Below are 20,208 nucleotides of genomic sequence, written 5' to 3' on the forward strand. Positions count from 1 at the left end.
TCGTTGGAAAGATTCATCGCTCGCACACTGATACAGCTTTATTTGGGTGGTTCTTTTCTAAATAATTTTGCACACGATTCCCACATTCCACACATCTTTCTAATTTCATTTTATACGTGGGACACAGACATCTCCTTATTTGTCTCTTCCTGAGATGAGATACCGTCCATAAAATCTTGATGGTGCTTGCAGAGGAGATTCATCACTTAATCTACCGTCACTTTCTAGACATTTTTCACCAATAGTTCTGGAATGCCATCCTCGTGTACACTCAGTCCATAGTCTTCCCCAAGCACACAGACAAGTAGTGGCTCCGGTTCATGATCTAGCCCTTCAAAGTCACGTTCAAAAATTAAAATCAGCCCACAGTTTTCTCCAAGTACAATTTTTAAAAAAAAAACACTTCAAGTGCATGTATGCAATGCTGCAATGTTCCCACTATCTGGAAAAAAAGTTTAACGCATTTTCATGTAAGAATAAAGTTGTTCTTTTTACCGCGTGCATCTCGATGGTTATCATGCCTCCCCGGTTATCAGCCAGGCCCTTTACAATGAGATCTTTGAATCTTTGAGAGAGGGCTGCTCTATATTGAATTAACACTCCCCCCTCCCCAAAAAAAAAGACAATTGTCATCGATATCCTTTCTAAGAACCTCTTAGATCAGCGTTTCCCAATCTTTTGAAATTCGCGGCACCCTTGGGAATGGCATTAAAACTTGAGACACCCTCCCTTGAATACAGAATACAGTTTACTACGACAAAAATCACTGAGTAAAAATATATCAGTAGACTTTTTTCGGTTTATCGTTAAAGTGAAACTTGTGATTGATGCTTAGAGAACAGATATTTGAAATCAGTCCTTACAGTTGGCGACGAAACAAGTAAATTGTCCTCAAGGTCTTGCAGTCTATTTCTTTACAGATGGCAGTACTTACACGCAACCAGCATTACGCAGAAACAAACGGCACGTTATGTTTACAACGCATACGTGCATATTCCGGCATGACCAATTCGTTAGAAATTTCAAAGAGGAATGTGTACGAGGTGCATGTAGGGTTGAGTAGTAGTCTATTTCTTGCTTTGTATTTTATTGTCGCCATAGCAGAGAAATCTTGCTCGCATATATACAGTCGAATCCCGTTATAACAAACTCCAAGATACCGGACAAATCATTTCGTTATAAAGGAATCCTAGGTTTTTGCATTATTCCTATCTAAACATCTGGGGGAAACATGTTCGTTAAAACGAGATTTTCGCTATAACGGTATTCGTTAAAATGTGATTCGATTGCATATGATGTTGAAAAGGGCAAAAGTGCATTTTAATTGCTTTATTCATTAGATTAGGGCACTCCCTCTCAGTCCAAGCTAAAAAGCGGTCACCGGTCCCCTTACTTCTTGGTGAACTTACCTTTGAGTGTGGAATCGGCGCAAAGATGAATAAATTCACCTCGTTCACAAGCAGTGAAATCTATTTCCTCAGCACTGTATGTGAAATCAAATGGTGAGACAACCCAGCCGAAATTCTCAGTGGAAAAAAGATGGAAAGTACATATCTATTACATCTTGCAATCTTGATAAGTGTTCACAAATGAGGTTTTATCAGCTTATCCGGAGGTGTGTGTATGGTGTCACTCTGCGTTATTACTTCGACGGTTTCAGCAGCTGGCTGATGCAAAGATAAATTCAAGGTAGAAAATTGGCCTTACGGGAATTCGAACCCACGTCCCCTCACTTGCCAACTGAGCACCCCTAGACTATTAAACTAGAAAGCCAACGAACAGGGCCGTCATTTCAACTTTTTCCAGGGGGGGGGGGCACATGTACTCAATGTATGCATATATATATATATATATATACCATTTTTAGTGTATTTTCAAAAGCAAGGGCCGTTGCCCCACCCCCCCCCCCCCAAATGACGGGCCTGCCAACGAATCCTCTTTCCTCCGAGATTGTGTGCGCTGAACGGGGCCGATACATCTGTTAGGCATGAGAGTAGTTATTTGATTTGATTTATTTTAAGACTAGTAGATCGTAATACTATCTCGCGGCAACCCTTAAACCAATATCATGGCACCTTAGGATGCTTTGGCACACCGGTTGGGAACCACTGTCTTAGACTGGAAATGCAAATAACACCATACTTAAATTTTAGCTTTCTAACTTGAGCATTTCATGCGCTCGTAAATTTTTTGTGATGTTCTAATTTTTTTTAATTAGCGTGTAGTTTTCGGATGCAGATAAGAGAACCGGAATTCACGAGCTCTTCCATTAGTACAGAGGGGAAAAAAAAAGTGAGACTATTTCTCTAGACCAGCGGTTCTCAACGTTTTTTGACTCACGGAGCCCTTTTAAGCAAAAAAATTCTATGGCGGAGCCCCGTTGGCCAATTTTTTAATTATTCATCAAAGTCACTGATTTATTTTTACTATTTAAAAATGTTTATAATTATTCTTTTAATTTTGCTGTTTTTATTTTTCTCGCGTGGCCGCGGAGCCCCTGGAGAGTGCACAAGGAGCCCCAATGGCTCCGCGGAGCACCGGTTGAGAACCGCTGCTCTAGACTCGTGTGTAAACATTAAGGCGAATAATTTATCAACAAAACCCAGCGCTCATTAAAAGAATTCACAAATTGTTTCGCTTTTGACGGTGCACAAAACCGTTTAATTTATTCAACCATGTTATTTTATGGCGCATCTATACTGTATATATTTTATGGAAATCGCCTTTCTCTTTTCACCTATTCTCAATCAATTCCCATTACGATCTCATTTTTCCCTTGTTTTTGTAATAAAGGTATTCTGAAACTTTACGATTCAAATATTTGAAAGAAGACGAATAATGACATGGAAATTTTAATTTACTAGAGAAGGGGGGTACTTTATATATTTTTGTTTTATGGGTTTTTTAGCCAGTGAAAGGCCACTAACCTTGCTCTTGGATGACATTTTTAAATGCACAGTAAGACGTAAAATATAAATTCTAATCCGCTTAGGAATACAGTCAAACCTCGTTAGTGCGTCACCCGGTTAACACGTCACTCTGCTTACCGGGTCACTTTTTGGAAGTCCCAATTGTCCTCAAACAGGAATTGGCACAGTTATGGCTTACTCCGTTTAACGAGTCACTCCGCCTGCTAAGTCACATTTTTGCTCTCCCAAGAGTGACTCATTAACGAGGTTTGACTGTATTTGATTTACATTTAGCGAAGTCGGCGGAAACGTATCAGTTGAAAGGTTTGTTAGTGAAGTTCTTCAATAAAAATGACTGGGGTGCTACGTAAGACTAGGGTGACCATACGCCCCGTATTTCCCGGGACAGTTTCGGTATTTTCTGTTTTTCTGGCCGTCCCGACTTTTTGGTGAAAGTGCCCCGGTTTTTCCCGTTTTTACACGAAACCTACTTCAAATTTTATTCTTTATTGAAGTCAAAGATTGAAATTATTTTTCTGCTCATAAATATATTATGATAATTACAACTAAAAATAAGAATAAATATTAATCTCCTAAATTTGTCTTTGTGAACGTTATTTTTATCGAGCAATTCATTTTAATCAACTGCAATTAGCAGTAATAATTCATTTCCCGCCATTGTGATTATCCGTAATTTCAGCAATATTTGGGAACTTTATTCGGTTTTGGTATCACTTTTAGCGATGATTGGCGATGCCCCGTATTTTCCCGTATTTGGAATATAAATTTCCGGTATTTCTCTCGAGAAAATATGGTCAGCCTACGTAAGACATCTTATCTATGTTTTCCCATCTTCTTGGAAGCTCGCAAATGTCATTCCGACTTTAAAAAGCGGTCTAGTATCTGAAGTCACCAACTATAGACCCATTTCTATTTTATCCACCGTCTCTAAACTCTTCGAGCACATCGTATATTGCAAATTGTACAACCATATCCGTCTTGAATTATCTCCATCTCAACATGGGTTTTTGCCGAATCGGTCTACTGAAACAAATCTTGTTCATCTCACTCACGATCTTGCTAAGTCAATCGACGCCAACAAGCAAACAGACGTCATTTACACGGATTTCACTAAGGCTTTCGACAAAATAAATCACCAGACACTACTTTACAAACTCCGTTCTTTCAATGTGTCCGAGAACTCTATCAATTGGTTCACCAGCTACTTAAATTTGAGAACATCCCAAGTTGTATTTCATAACGGAATTTCAACAAAGTATGTTAGTGGATCAGGTGTTCCCCAGGGTTCGAATCTTGGACCATTGCTGTTCTTAATATTCGTGAATGACCTTCCTCGATGCTTCAGTGCATCAAAGTGTCTGATGTATGCTGACGACGTGAAAATTTATCGCGAAGTTGGGAGTCTGGAAGATTGCATGGCTCTACAAAGAGACCTACAGTCTCTCCATGATTGGTGTGGGGCTAATTTCTTCCAGCTTAATGTTCGAAAATGCCACGTCATCAGCTATACAAGAAAATTGTCATCGACCGAATTCGACTACACCATTGATGCTGTTTCGATCAGCCGTGTTTCCGTAATCAAAGACCTTGGTATTTTCTTTGACTCCAAGCTTGCATTTACCGATCACATATATGATCTCACCAATAAATGCTTAAAACTGCTAGGATTTGTTGTGAGGAGCAGCAATAATTTCAAATCAATCACAACAATCGCGACACTTTTCAGGACTTACGTGCTCCCGAAACTAGAGTACTGCACTATTATATGGAGTCCTCACAACAATCTAGACTCACTGATTCTAGAAAGAGTTCAGAACAGATTTCTACGTTACATGTTTTACAGGCAATTTCACGTCTACATCAATGACGTAAGTACAACTGAACTGCGACATTTTTTCCATTTCCAATCATTGGAATGCCGAAGAAGAAGAAGTTACCTTCGCTTTTTGTATAAACTTGTAAATAATATAATTGATGACTGCCACCTTCTTCAACTTGTTGATTTTTCTGTGCCAATTGGAAATAGGCCTGTTCGGCGAACTTTTCGCCTCCCTAAACACCGAACAAATATTTTACGACGGTCCCCTATTTTTGAGATGTGCAATATATATAATCAGTGCGATGTGAAACCCGATATGTTCAATTCAACTATAAGGGAATTCTTAAAAGTATGTGTGAGTAGTGAATATTCATGTTAATATGCTTTTTCCGTATGTATTTCCATTGGTTTTTTTTTTGGTTTTTTTGTAGTTTGTTGTATTTATGTTTTTGTATTTTTCTTCTCTTGTCCATCTCTGTAATTGGGCAATCCTTGCCTGTTGAGACGTAAATAAATAAATACATAAATAAATCGATTTCGATACTTTTGTTTACGCTGTTGCAAGAGTTGAGATCTTACTGGATAGATGGCGACACAAACTCCTCCTGATATGTAAGTATGTTAATTATTTTCTCGTATATTTCACGAGAAATTCCAGTACGTTTTGTTAATTTCGCATTCCTACTAGATATCCTCTTTTTTTCCGAACATAGCAAATTTTTGAGCAATTTTAGCATATTGTAATTAGCAACCTTTCAACGTCTATGACCAACTGAAAATGAACCTAAATTTCCGAAGCAATACCTAAACCATTAACAGTGAAGTCTAATTAATAATGTTAGATACGCTCATGTCTAAAACATTGCCTATTTCCATGCGAATATTTTTTCAATATATATATCATTAATTTTCAAGCAACACACTGATTTAAATCAGGACATCAATTTTTCTTACACGATAATAATAGTATACAGTTTTGTTTTTATTTCATATAGATGGCAGCAGTTTCAAACTTATTAAAAGTAGGGTCAACTCTTTCTTACCATAGAGGTGTATGTTTCTTACAGTGCGCAAAAGTTAATCGAGCGAGGTAGCCCGGGTCGATAGGATACTCGCCTGAAGTATCAAAGGACGCTTAGAGGCGTTCAATACCCGGTTCGTCCTCGTCAGGAACTTTCCTGACACACGGGTACAACACAAACGGCGACATTGACCACAGAAAAATATTGCTACCGCAGGGAGTCCCACACCGAGGGGGGTTTAGTGCACCAACCTCTTGGTATTAAAAAAATTGCTGCCGTTCGGAATCGGCAAAAAACGGTAGTCCCGGTCTAATTAGCCCTCGTTTGCAGAAAAAGACCGTGATGCGACATAAAAAAAATGATAAATGAGCACAAGTTAATCAATAAAAAATTCCGTAGCTTATAGAAAAATGTGCCTAGTAAAGCTGCACAACAACTGCACTGGGTGGAAAACGAAATAAACATATTTTGTTTATTTGTGTGCAAAAAAAGGGGTGAAGCAGAACTGAATTCAATTCAGCAGTTTTATTGGGTTGAATGGCCTTTTTGAATCTTTATATTGGATAAAAAATAACATAGGGTGTAAACATTTGGTAGTTATCATACCGGTCGTGTCTACCGAACCTATCATAAATGCAACGTTCATAATAAATAACGCATGGCCGTTATAACGAGCGTCGACAGTACAAGAAAAATGCGTATAAAAGATACAGGGTGTTTCCACAAAGGACTCTTAAATGAAGTAACTCGGAAACGGTGAGTGATAGGAGAATAGAACAAGTGTTCAATTTATTTTGAAACAGCTGTAAAAAAAGTCTATCTGGTATAGGAGTTAGAAAATAAATTACAAATATTGCCGACAGGTGGAACTGCAGGGTAATGTACGGAGTCCGAGAAACAGGCTATAAACTGTCCTTGTTGCAATCATATCACAGTCGATTCCAAATGTGCAATTTTCACAGGCTAGAGATGGCACAAACGAAGATTGAAATTTTCAGTCGCGCTTTGTAGTGTTTCCGCGGAAATGTACGCACACGTCTCACAGAACAAATCTTGAAGCGCGTCCAGTGTTGCGGAATTGCCAGGAGAAAACAGGGTTCTTCAATTTCCCACTCAGAAAGGAGTCGGCGGGGGTAACATTAGATGAGTATGGAGGTCAATCTATACGTGCGACAGTAAATATGGAATAGTTCAAAGCAATTACTCTATTCCTGAAGCGCTCCTCAAGAAAGACAAAAACTGTTATGGGTACGGTGTGGTTGGGAACCATCCTACATAAACCACAAAGCCTCGTCGAAACTCCAGCACAGGTGAAAAATTGTTCCGAAACCCCAACGTACAGTTCATGAGTGATCGTTTACGCACTCTGTGCTACGAAAGGTGCGCATTTTGAATCGATTGCGATATGATTGCAACGATGACTTGCGAAGGAGTACAGCTAGGAGGAGATATAACATTTCACAAATAACCTATTTCTCGAACTCCGTACTGTGACTTCAGCGTGCAGCGGCCACCCGTCGGTAACATTCGCAACTACAGTCGAATTCCGTTATAACGAGCTCCAATAGACCGGAGAAATCACTTCATTATAACGAAATTTCGTTATAAAGCAATTCCAAGTTTTAGCATTGTTCCCATGAAAAATTATCTGGAGGATTAGAAAAGTGTTCGTTAAAACGAGATTTTGTTATAACGGTATTCGCGTTAAAACGGGATTCAACTGTAGTTTTAAAACTTCTGTATCTGATTTTTACGGCTTTCACAATAAAAACGTACCACTTGATTTTTATTCTTATATCGATCACTATTTCCGAGTTATTTGATTTTCAAATCAGGGAGTCCTTCGTAGGACACCACGTACTTAGAAAACACAGTTGAACTCGAAACACGTGGAACAAAATTTGCTCTTCTTCAAGTTCCTGAATATCTTTGGACTTATATCAGCTCATCGCGGAAGAAGAGATTTATCTCTAGTCACAAATTCGTAAAGTTCACACAGAACGTGTACCGATTCAAGTTCAAGTACAACCTTAAAAGAAAGCAGTAGAGTAGATTTGTGACAGCCATAAAAAGTGAACATACAAAAATGTATTCAGCTGCTGTCCATATTTTTACCGAGTCTATTGTTTACCGGTATACTGCCGAAACCAACGCCGAACACTCATATTTCATTTCCCAATGCAAGTTGCAACTCACTACCGTATAAAACAGAGTAGAGATATTTTTCTCCCATACATTTTAGGATCTTTCAATGCATATAAAAGATAGCCGCGAGTCAAAAATCCCGGTATATACATACGTACACAGTATACACACACAAGCATATATAGCATTTGTATCCGTCATAAAACCTTCTAGTAAAAGATTCTCCATATGGGCATATATCCAGTTTCATCACAAAACCGGGACAAAAAAATAATATAATAATTCCTTACATAAAAGAAATACAAATGGTGGAAAAAAACTCTCCTTTTTTTTCCCCCCACAAAAACGTGGCTCCATCTTTGGTTTGGGAATTCGGAAAAGGAAGAGAAAATCAGAAATAAAATAATATATTTTTTTTCTCCTGCTCCTTTCTAAGAAAAGTGGGAAGGGAATCCTGAAACTGCAGCGTCATAGGAAATTGTCTATAAGAAGGTATTGGTAAGATCAGGAGAAAAGAGAAAGAGTCAAAAGGCATAGAAAACATAGAAATAAGATCGGATAAGGGACCAAAATAAGAGAAAAAAACACACACATTGAATGACTGTTTGACTGAACGGAATTTTAAAGAGATGTTTCCTGTGTATATATTTTCTTGCCTTTTATTTGAACTCACTGAGGGACTTCTACGTCCCCTTTTTTCCCCTTTCACATTTGCGATCCAGAAGTCACTCTGATTTTTTCCAGTTGTGATCTTTACCTTTTTTTCATCTCTTCTGTGAGTTCGTTTTGGTCTAAAGAAAATAAATCTAGGTACGGAATGTATATACATACATATATATACACTTACCGATCTATTTTATTTCAAATACTACACATCATCAAACAGGAAACATCCTGGAACGTAATATGAAATGAATGTTATTCACGAATATATTCGAGGGAAATTTCCAAGTTATGAATATATGATAACCGAAGATTTCGTAAAAGCAATCGTAATGTTTCCATGTATTTTTGCCTTTCACATTTATGCATTTCATTGATATTTTTTTTTTACTTTCACTTGTTACTTTTAACTTCTGTACGCCGGAGGTAGAAGGCACTATGTCAGTTTTCGTCAATATTGGAATAACACTACCAATTTGCAGCACTTCCGTTAGTTGTCGTTGTTTTGGCCAAGTGGTCATAGCGATGGACTCGCATCGCGTAAACCCGGGCTGGAAACCCACCTTCAACAAAATGGTTGACAAGTTCGTTTTCTGTGGTTTCTCATCTTGGAGGAAGGAATGCGAGTCCGAAGAAGGAGTCCCCATGCAAGATGGATTGACGAGATCAGGAAAGTGGCCGGAGTCAACTGGAAGGCTGAAGCATCAGACAGAGCAGAATAGAAAAATTTAGAGGTGTGATAAAAATTCAATCCAGCAGTGGATTGAAAATAGTTGTTGATGATGATGATGATAACACAGGCAACAAACTTGTGCCCACATGTGCCAATCCGTTAGCAATTCCGCAGAGGAATGGGGGATGAAGACCATGCGGGGCTTATCAGTAGAACTTTCGTGAGAATGCGAGCCGGTTTCTCATTTTAAAAAGTCTCTCCGCAGAGAGTAGTCAGATCTTCAACATGATATATATCATGGAAGTTTATCTTTCCATCTTCACTTCAGAATATGGAAAACAGAAGGCAACATAGGCAAGAACTCAAAGGAAGCACATTTTCTGACAACCTAAATAGTGTCATACAAAGGCAGAACACACATTCCGGCATATACAGATTCCTTTTTAGAAATTCCGCAGAAGAATGTGTACGAGGTGTATGTTCAGTTCACCCTTCACGGTAATCCCGAGATATCTCGTCAAACTTGATCTGCTTTATTTCTGCCACCCCGAAATATCTCGCCTTCTAAAAACGCGTTGAATTCTTATGTCATTCTCCGCTATTGACACGAATAATTCGACTGCCTTTACGAGAAATCGAATCATGTTATCGCACTTGTCGACTGAGCTAACACCATCTATAGCAGAAGGCCTCCGTGCGAAGCTCTTGCCGTCACTTAAGAAGGTCATCTCGCCTATAACCATCGGATATACAGTCGAATCCCGTTTTAACAAACTCCAGGAGACCGGAGAAATCCCTTCACTATAACGAAATTTCGTTATAAAGGAATTCGAGGTTTTTGCATTGTTCCCATGTAAACTTATCTGGGGGATTAGAAAAGTGTCCGTTGTGAAACGAGATTTCTTTTTGCTATAACGGTATTCGTTAAAAATCGAGATTGACTGTACTACAGAAAAGGGTAAAGATGACACGTTCTGTTTCGGCTTGGTATGTCCAATGGCTATAGGTGAGATGACCTTCTTCAGTAACGTCACGACGTTCGCGCGGACGTGGTCTTCTGCTGTAGATGGTGATGGCTGGGCGCTGTCGATCACTATACTACGACAGCGAATCCTCTCTCCTTAGAGTCTGTGTGCACTGAACGTGGTCGTACATGTCAGTAACGTGAAATTTGGCAAGTTATGAATATATGATAACCGCAGATTTCATTGAAAAAAAAGAAAAAATCTTAATATTTTCATGTATTTTTGCCTTTCACATTAATGTAATTCACTGAAATTCTCTTTAATTTGACTTCTTACCCTCTACGTATTTCTGTATATCGATGTAAAGGGCACTATGTGAATTTTCGTTGATATTGGTACAACACTATCAATCTGCAGTACTTTCGTTACACTAGAAATAGGCATAGTACACCAAGTGCTATTTCAATAAATAACGGAGATATTCACTTTAAAAAACAATTGAGCTCCGTAAAAGAAGATACTTAAAAGAATACTATAACTGCTCAATTGCGCTTTGGCATAGAAGTTGTTGATGACATTAATACGTTTAGCCCCCAAAGCGGCGTTGACGAGATATCTCGCTTCCTTAAAAGCGTCTTATTTCAGCATTGACAAGCCCAAATATTTTGTAAAGTAGATTTTTTCTCAATTGAATACTTTCCTTATACCCCTTAGTTTGTACCTGATGATATTCGGAATAAAGCCAACTTCATTTATAAAAAGAGATGCCATTTTAACGGGGGTTTATTGATTTTTATTGTGCCACTAAAAGATTAAAGAACGAAGTGTAGTTGTAGGTGCTAGTATACGTCGAGTTTTCCTATTGATTAGACCTATATATTCCTAATTTTATGAGGTCAAAACACATTATCTCAGGAAAGTTTGCAGTATTTTGTGAGTAAGAAAACTCATGAGTACCTCTGTCTGTATAAACTTAATGTTTCTATATGAATGAATTAAATGTACTTTTATCATATCATCTTGCTAAGTTCATTGCACTCGTTTTCCTATGTCGGCACAAATACAGAATACATTCAATTCCTATAATAGAACAAAAATGACTAGTAATGCTAAATCATACTTGATATGGCTCATAAACTCTCATGGAGAGAGAGAGAGAAAAGTTGACGAGAATTAGAAAACGAGAGAGAGAGAGAGAAAATAAAAAACCCTTGCTTTTCGACAGATAAAACGATAATAATTTCATATCACAGAGATACCTATTTTTAGCACAGCACGCATTTGATGACTTCCGAAAATGTTCATTAATCCATTTGCGTCTATCGCTAGGACTTTATTGGCCCAGAATCTACGCTGCAATGAAAAGAGAACTAAACACACGCAGAAAGGAAGCCAATGATATCTAGAGAGATAAACGTAGTAAAATAAGTGAAGAAGTATAAACCAGGAAGCAGGAGCGGAGGACAACAGATAGTACGTGGATTTTGAACATATTTTGTCGTTTTCAACAGAGTAATTAAATGCGTATCTCTCTGATCGTTTAGAACATTCCAGTGCCTGGCGATGCCGTTATACAAAATTACTAGTTAATTTTTAGGGGGAAAAGAGAAGCAATTTTGCTGATAAGCGGTGCGGAAAATTTGAAGCAAAACTGTAAGATTGATGGAGACCGTATCAAATTCAATTACGGAAGCTCTCTGCAGGTTTTCTAATTCAGGACTTTTATGGCCACAGGAGATTTGGTTGTTGAAATTTAACGCTATAGCACAGTATCGATTCGGAGCATCTTTTGCGTTATTCACTCGTCGGTGCCAGGGATTTGATGAATTATCTGCCGCTTGAGCTTTTGGGTTATGTATTTCATTTATTCTTTTCTCCCCCCTTTCATGAATTTCATTTCAAAGCTTCATAATTCCATACTGAATTTCTGTTCATTTATAAGTCTCGTACGAATATCTCGAGACTCTTTGTAGATATGTTCATGATATAATTTTTTTCATACAGTTTGAAAATAAATTCGCGAATATAGCAATGTTTCTCAGGCGCTATCATAATAGTGGAGATAATTACAATCTAATAAAATGAATGAATTTAGGGGGGGGGGTTTCGGATTTGCTGACTTTTGATGACAAGGGGGGGGGGTTTGAAGGTTTCTTACGTCATCAACCAAACGAAAATATTGGCGAACATATAACGAATATATAGAATATATAACGAAACATATTGGCAATGTAACAATTTAATGCTCGCTCCATATTTCTCCAATGTTTGGGTCCAGTTCTTATATTTGCTCCTTCCTTCCACTTCATTATCGATACACTCCGCCTAACTATCGTAACAGTACTATCATTATCACTATCAAATCAAGTCTCTTCCTCTGCTATCACCATTGCGCGTAGACATCACTTCAACCACGTGCTTTATAGAATCGAGTAGTCTGCGATATAACAGATTCTCTACCACTGAAACATCTGTTTGGTGTTTGAAATCTTTGTTATTTTAAGCTTCAACGTCGGATTGTCACTCATATTACTGAACTTTTCTCAAAAGATATTTGTATTCCCTTCCCTTTATAACTATAAATCCCACAGGGTTTCTAGGCTTTCAAAACACACGGTAAGCAGCAGAAATTAAGAATTTCTATCTTCGATATCTCAACAAACCTTCATTCAATTGTTAGGAGAATGAATTCCTTTATATATATAATATAGTGAGGAACACATTTTGAATTTTTTTCAATTTCTTTTTGTTCAGGGCCGTATGAAAATGTTAAGTTTTATATATCATTCAATTATCTTTCGCAGACGTTCACTCGTTATAGTTAATTCATCCTATTTCCACTTATACTTTGCTATAATTCATTTGATATATAAAATTCACGGTAAAATTTCATTCTTTTCAGACACTATTTTTGAAACACCCTGTCCATAAAATTCATTTTTACATCTATAGCATTTGGAATTTAGTTGTTGTGATTGAAATTAAAGTAAAAAAAAAATAATAATTCAAATTCACAGAGATTTCATGAGCAAAAAGGTTCTTTTCTTTCATGAATCATTTAATTATTTATAGATAACATATTAATATCAAATATAATGAGATTGCTGATATCACATTAAAGATAAAAACATATAACGTCTATTGACGCTCTGGGGCAAAGAGAGAAAATAATTACTGAATATTTATCGTTAGTGTTTTTTCAATCATTACCATATTTTCCTAATGCTTGCTCAATCTTAAATTTGAAAAAAAAATCAAAAAAATCAAAAAATAAATAAATAAATAAATAAATATATATATAAAGACCAATTACTTCAATTTCATTTGATTTACTTTTGAATATTGAATGTTTTTCATCCTCTCTCTCTCTTTATATATCTATATATATATATATATGTGTGTGTGTGTATGTGTGTGCATGTTTTTCAATTTATTCACTCTAAATGATGAAAAAATACTTTTCCGTGTAAGAAAATTTTTTTCTAGTAAAATCTGCCTTTGTCTAAAAAGAAATTATTATAAATTTTAATTAACAACCAGTATTTCGAAATGAAATAAAAATAGGAAATCTAAATTCTGCATCTTTTATCGAACATTTTATTTACTGAGTATACTTTATATTTTATGGGTCTTTTTAATTGACAATATTATGCTCTTAAATTTTCTTCGATCGTATGAAGCATTACAATACCCCTTCACACAGAGGGTGCAGACACCCATTAGAAGAATGCATATGTTACGGCCAAAGTACGATTTTCAGAAATAATCAGTAATTTGTCAGGCTTTAGCCGGTCGATTCACGAAGTTGCTAGAGATTCCTTGACAAAAGTTCGATGTGCTGATGTAATTCGGTCCTGTACGCGACGAATTCATTTTGTTTTATCGCCAAAGTGTCATACATGGCTGTGTATGGTAGCTGTTTTGGATTAGCTCCATGTGACGAGGAAAAAAAGAGAAATTTGAGAGAAAAAACTACTTTTTTAAAAAAAGTAACTAGTTTATTCTGTAAAAAATGTTAAAAAGAAAAATGATAACCCCCCCCCCCTATAATTGTGATCGCGATGTAAGGGTTGCCATAGCTAACGTGGCCATGATTATCACAAAAAATACGCCACCTTGGCGATTACCCCCAAATCATTCCTTACCATTTCAGACTTTGAACAGAGATCTGCAGCCACTTCGCAACTCGCTGGACAAAACCCGAAATTCGTACATTGGCCAAGTCAATTTACAACGAAATTGGCCAATTCGCGAACTGCAGATTTCTGTGTTTGACCGTAACACATACATTGCAACAGTGCTGTCACTAATTATCAATTTGAAATATAGATGGTAGCACAACAGTCAAACAACATTTTGTGCTGGCTCCGATTGAAGAAGGTACCGTAATCTCCGGGGCTACTTTGTACCTACAATTGTTACTTTGCATCAATTCTGGAAAAAGATTCAACGTTGTAACGGCTATTTTAATGGAAATTTCCAAAACAGTTTTGATTCTGCACGACAGGAGACATTATCGTACTCATGCAATCATCCACAAAATATTTTTTTTTTACTTCGTTTTAGGCTTAATGCAGCTCACACAGTTGATGTTAATAAACAGATTTGTGTCTCTTTTTTTTGTTTCTTGATAAAATAACACCAAAGTTCATTCATATTACTTAGTTGTTTTTTCCATGTTAATGTTGTATGGGTTGCAGTTATTGTGAATTTTGATCATTTTTTCCATTCACAATAAAAAAAATCCATTGCCTTGAAAAAAAAAAAATGTTTCCTGTAATACTATGTAATGTAGTATACTATGTGTGATTAACATAGTAAATTATAGGTGGGTCGACAGTGCTCAGAAATATTTTCTTCCTTGAAACTAATCATTACATTACATTAGGTGATGCTAAGTAACCAGCTTCCACAGTTTGCACAAACTAAAAAAACATCATAAAAATTTGGAAAAAAAAAGCTGATGGCTTTTCATGGAAACATATCAGTTCTCACATTGTCTTAGAATATATCAAAACCATTTTTTAAAAATCATTATACGTATTTACTATAAATATTTGCAATAAAAAAATTCTCGTTTTAAAGTATGTAACATTATAATGTTGAGAGACACACAAAGTTTCAAGACATTTGCATCAGTGGTGCTCGAAAAAATGTTATCGACGTGTAAGTAGTCTTCATGTATCGGGGCTTCTTTTTCGACGTTTTTTGAGAGTTTATTAAGAAAATTGTTTTCTTAATTTCTTAATAAGCTCTCAAAAACGTCGAAAAGAAGCCCCGTGTTACGATACATGATGACTTATTCGTCCATATGCATCGTTAAGCGTGCAGGGAATAATCAATGCATTGATGGACTATTCGTAAAGGAAAATTTATACATATAATCAATGAGAAATACTCATTTAAATAAATATTTGAAAATTGTGACAAAAATTTTGATTAAAAGAAAGTGTTTTGAAAATGTTTCTTACTTTTGTAAAACAAAAGAAAACATAAATATGTGCATAAATATACAAAGCTCCCTGAGACTTGGAGAGAAAAAAAGAGACAAACACAAAGCAATACTCATTTCTTAAGCAAATTAATTCAGAGAACGTTATTTTCAGAGAGGAAGAGTGAGATTTTTGTACATAATAACACTTTGTCTCATTTACATTCAATGCGGAAGGCAGAAGTGCGTGAACCGTAAGTAAAATTAAGCGATCCCCCCCCCCCCCAATGCTTAATGCATACAAATCACTGCATCATACAATGATCAAAGCAATGTCTGAATCGAACCATTTCCAGATTTGTGAGAAATACTTAACAAAATAATTATTCCATGATTGAGACTCCTGACACATTTCTATAATCCAATTACCTTTTCTGGAGTTGTTATATTTTAAGATAAACTGATTATCTCTCGGGATAACTCTTACATATATACTGTTGTTTCTTTGAATACGATTAAATGGGGGTATAATATCTTGGTGTTGATATGTTATTTATAGGTTCATTATGTAGGTACATTTTATTGTCATATATATAGTACTATAGTATAATGTACTCTAGCTATAATACCTGAAGCTTCCCGGGTTTTCCCCGCGTACTGGCAGCATCAAAGAAGTTACAAACCATTGTAAAGGCATATACATTTACATGTCTGAAACGCATTGTTCAGGAACGGCGGTTTTCAAAGTAAACATTCCATAAGTCATTGTTCAGGCCCAGGAACCATTGTTGTTCGACAGTTTTTCCCTCATTTCGGGCATTTGCCTAGATCTGACAAACTTTTAAAGTAGCTTATCGTTCGCTCCGTTTGGTTTAATATATGCAAAATTTGGCGATGATCAGTCTAAAATTGTAGATGTGTATAGAGAACATACACATGCAAACGCACACAGACGGAAAATCAATTTTATACACATAGATTACTCATTTCCACAAAAAAATGCATCAACACATGAAAAAAATACCGTAAAAGAACAAAAAAATAAATATCTAAAAATGCATGAAAACGTTTATTTAGTTTATATAAAACAGCACCATGTTTGTGTGATCATCCATGCACATATAAACAATCAGTACAATGCATCTATTATTAGTCATTAATATATTGCCAATAAAATATTGCAAAACATAACAGAGCCGACGCTCGTCATAACGACAGCACGTTAAAGCGACCACTGCACTACAACGACCGGTAGGATAACTCCCAAATGTCTTCACAGAACGACCATCGTACACACAATTATACAACACACAATGAACAACTAAAAAAGAATTCGGATCCCTCATCACATTGCCAAAGGAGCCTTTTGGGTCTTCTGTTGCTCGTATCGAATTCATGGGGGGGGGGGGGACTCCGAAACAATAGCCATCACTTAGCGTACTTTTGCGCTATTGGTAAAATCTGCGATATCGTTACTCGAAAAAAATCTGACGCAAAAAAAAAAAGTACCAGATCCTTTATCTCTCTCTCTCTCTCTCTCTCTGTTCATCACGACTCGAAAACGTCTGGTTTCTTTGTTCGGAAGAAAAACTACTCTAATCCGCTGGAGGAAACACATAATTGAAATCTGTGATTTATGACAGGTGCAATAATTAAAACCAAAATGTCGTGAGCCTTTCTTTGGTTTCCTCTCTCTTTGTCAGGGTGCGATTAGAAAATTTGTGATGTTTAAAAAAAAAAACAACTGCTGACTTGTGAAAAGCCGGGTTTTCCTAGGAGCAGGTTTTTTTACGCCGCGTGAACCGAACAGGGCCATTTCACGTCAGCAGAAACGTAAAACTTTATTACGCAACGCGTCTGTAATTTTCTAGCGTGGAGCGTCAGCTGTTCTGTCGTTTGCTTAGGGAGACAGAAAAGAAGGGAGAGAGAAGCGCAAAACACAGAGAAATGAGGAGAAGATGGGCAAGATGAGAAACGGAAGACGCATTTACCTCCTCCGGAAGCATTCGGCCAATCGAACCCGGCTTCACGAGCTGATGAGATTCATGTTGCAATCTGCAGGAGAACAATTATGCTTTCTTTCTTTCAAACCGAGCACAACTCCGGCCTATCACCAAGGCTAATTTACTACCGAATGAGTTGTACCGAAGTGTGTACGTTGTGTGTGAATGATTGAACATTGAAGGACCGGACACACCCCGCTTCCCATCTCAAGGAGATATCAAAGCGTTCCCGAAAGATGGGTGCATCCGGAATTTTATTAAATATGTATAAGTATATATATCTATATAAATTTGTATAACAGAATAACAAATCCAATTACAGGAGTATAAATCAACGAAATAATTATGATAAATCATGATCTAAGAATCGAAATCTAAATTGATATTATATCGTCCTTGGGGCACGTCCAGACTCGATAATCAAATTCTGTTGGTGGCGGTCCGTCCGCGTTCGTTGGATGTCACTAGTCGTGTAGGCCGTACAACGACGAATCGATGTCATGTTTGCGTCACATGTCCTGGTCCAAGTGTCCAAGTCAGCCAATGTTCGGACACCCAGATGTTTTAGCTCATTCTAGGAACACATTCCTGTTCCATAAGCATCCTACGTCTTAATTCTCCTGGGCAATTAGGAGATTTCATCATTCCCGAAGCTACATTGGCTGGCTAGCTGGATTATGGGGTGCATTGATTCACAACGTTAACATGTTAAGTGTTTATAGTTTCTCCAATAAAGTTCACCGTTCAACGACGTATCAGTTTCGTGAATTTCCGGTACCCCTACGTGGCCGCAAGTTGTAGACTCTCCGTGGTATCAGCTTTACTGGTCTGGAAGGCTGAAATTCATCCTGCTTCTTCCGTAGTCCACCCATCTTGTCGTGCAGCAAATATAGGTTACGGTCTAAAAATTGAATCAAATTTTGAATGCGTGAGAAGTTCATCGGACTTTTTAGTATTCTTCTTTTGAATGCCGTCATCTGACTTTGTGACATCTGACCAAAATGAAACGCTGATGTGTGTGGACATTGGCAGACGTAATGCCATAGCGAGCCCGTAGCACCACACTTACAAGCATTGTGAGATGATCGTCCAAAGCGCTGCAAGTATGTCGGAAATGGACCATGCTCAGTTAAAAGGATTGTTTTTGTTCGCGGCCATACACACTTGCGCAAAGCCACTCGACGTTGTATCTTGTAGACGTCTTTCGTTGAGTTCTTGTTCCATTCAACTTGCCAAAGATGAAGCATTCTGTCTTTCAAGATATTACGGGCATGACTCCTCGGCCAAGGTAGAACAACCAAGTCTTTCAATGTTGTCGCTTCCTTGGCAAGTTGATCCGCTTTTTCATTTCCAGCAATACCAACGTGCGCTTTGACCCAGACTAACCTTATGTTGTCATGAGCGCGTAGGATAAGACGAATACTTCGTACGTCAGGGTTAGGTGAACGAGGATCTTGTATGGCTAGGGGGCCAGATGCGCTATCTGTCAAGATTGTTACTGGACAAAGCATCTCTCCCGCACGTTTAACAGCATTGAGTATCGCAAAAATTTCGGCTTGGAATACGCTATTCTCTTTAGCTAACCTTCGACTCCATTGCTCCTCTATTGAACCATCTTCCGCTAGTACCACATACGCGCAGCCAGTAGCCGTTTCTGTTTTAGAGCCATCAGTGAATATTTTCTTAGAGCCCAAGGAATCTATATTATCAATACCAAATGGCATTATTTGAGACTTGGTGAGATGTCTGCTTGGGTGAAACAGCCATTGCTTATGCCGCTGCTCAAATTGGTTTGACGAAATTCTCTGCTCGTCCAATATTATGTCCTTTTCAAGATGTAGCAGTCTGTTCTTAAGAGCCTCGTACTCCATGTAAATACTCAAAGCTGGGTTGCCTGTAGCCACATACAGAACTTCGTTCGCGGTTGTAACGTATGCTCCTGTAACATATGGAAGAAAGGGACGCTGTGCGATATCCAGAGCTCTCTTTTGTTTTTGAGTTGGGTGCTGATACCAAGTGGCGCATCCATATGAAAGTTGCCTTTGTACAATAGTCTTATATAAGATGTTGCGAAAGGCTCGCTGCATCCCCCATTTCGATCCGGCCAATCTGCGCAGTAATTGCAGTGTGCCATTTACTTTGTCGACCTGTTTTTGGATGTGCGCCATAAAGTTCAATTTACTATCAAAGTACACACCAAGGTATCGTATTATCTGAGACGGTCGATTTCGTATACCTTCAATGTAGATCTTAGGTTTCATCTTTTTCTTTGGGTGCGGCTACAAGAAGCGGGTTTTTTCTACTTCCAATTGAAGTTTATTATTAGCCAGTCAATTGCTCAATTTTTCGAACACTGTCTGTGCTTCATCCGTTATTGCTATATGGTCTTCGCCGGATATAACATATACCAGATCGTCGGCAAATGCCTGTATATATACCCGCGGGCCCCAGTTAATCTGTAAAAGCGTGTTGAGGACAAGTGACCACATCAAGGGGCCGCTGCATGAGCCCTGTGGACACCCTTTCATCTGCTTTTTCATGGCTATTCCTCCGTCTG

General features: G+C 37.6%; 1 protein-coding gene across 1 annotated transcript; it reads right to left on the reverse strand.

The window, feature by feature from the left end:
• Positions 1-224: 224 nt before the first annotated feature.
• On the reverse strand, positions 225-19,912 carry LOC149076089 (uncharacterized). Its single transcript, XM_089242179.1, has 2 exons — positions 18,721-19,912; positions 225-331 (listed from the first exon to the last, which is right to left on the reverse strand). The coding sequence occupies exons 1-2, from the start codon at positions 19,910-19,912 to the stop codon at positions 225-227; spliced, it is 1,299 nt and encodes a 432-aa protein (XP_089098305.1).
• Between the last annotated feature and the right edge of the window lie 296 nt (positions 19,913-20,208).

The sequence above is a fragment of the Pholcus phalangioides genome, unplaced genomic scaffold (assembly GCF_987345545.1).
Source record: "Pholcus phalangioides strain wild (caught in Gottingen) unplaced genomic scaffold, Ppha-v1.0 ptg000015l_1, whole genome shotgun sequence".
Taxonomy (NCBI): Eukaryota; Metazoa; Arthropoda; class Arachnida; order Araneae; family Pholcidae; genus Pholcus; species Pholcus phalangioides.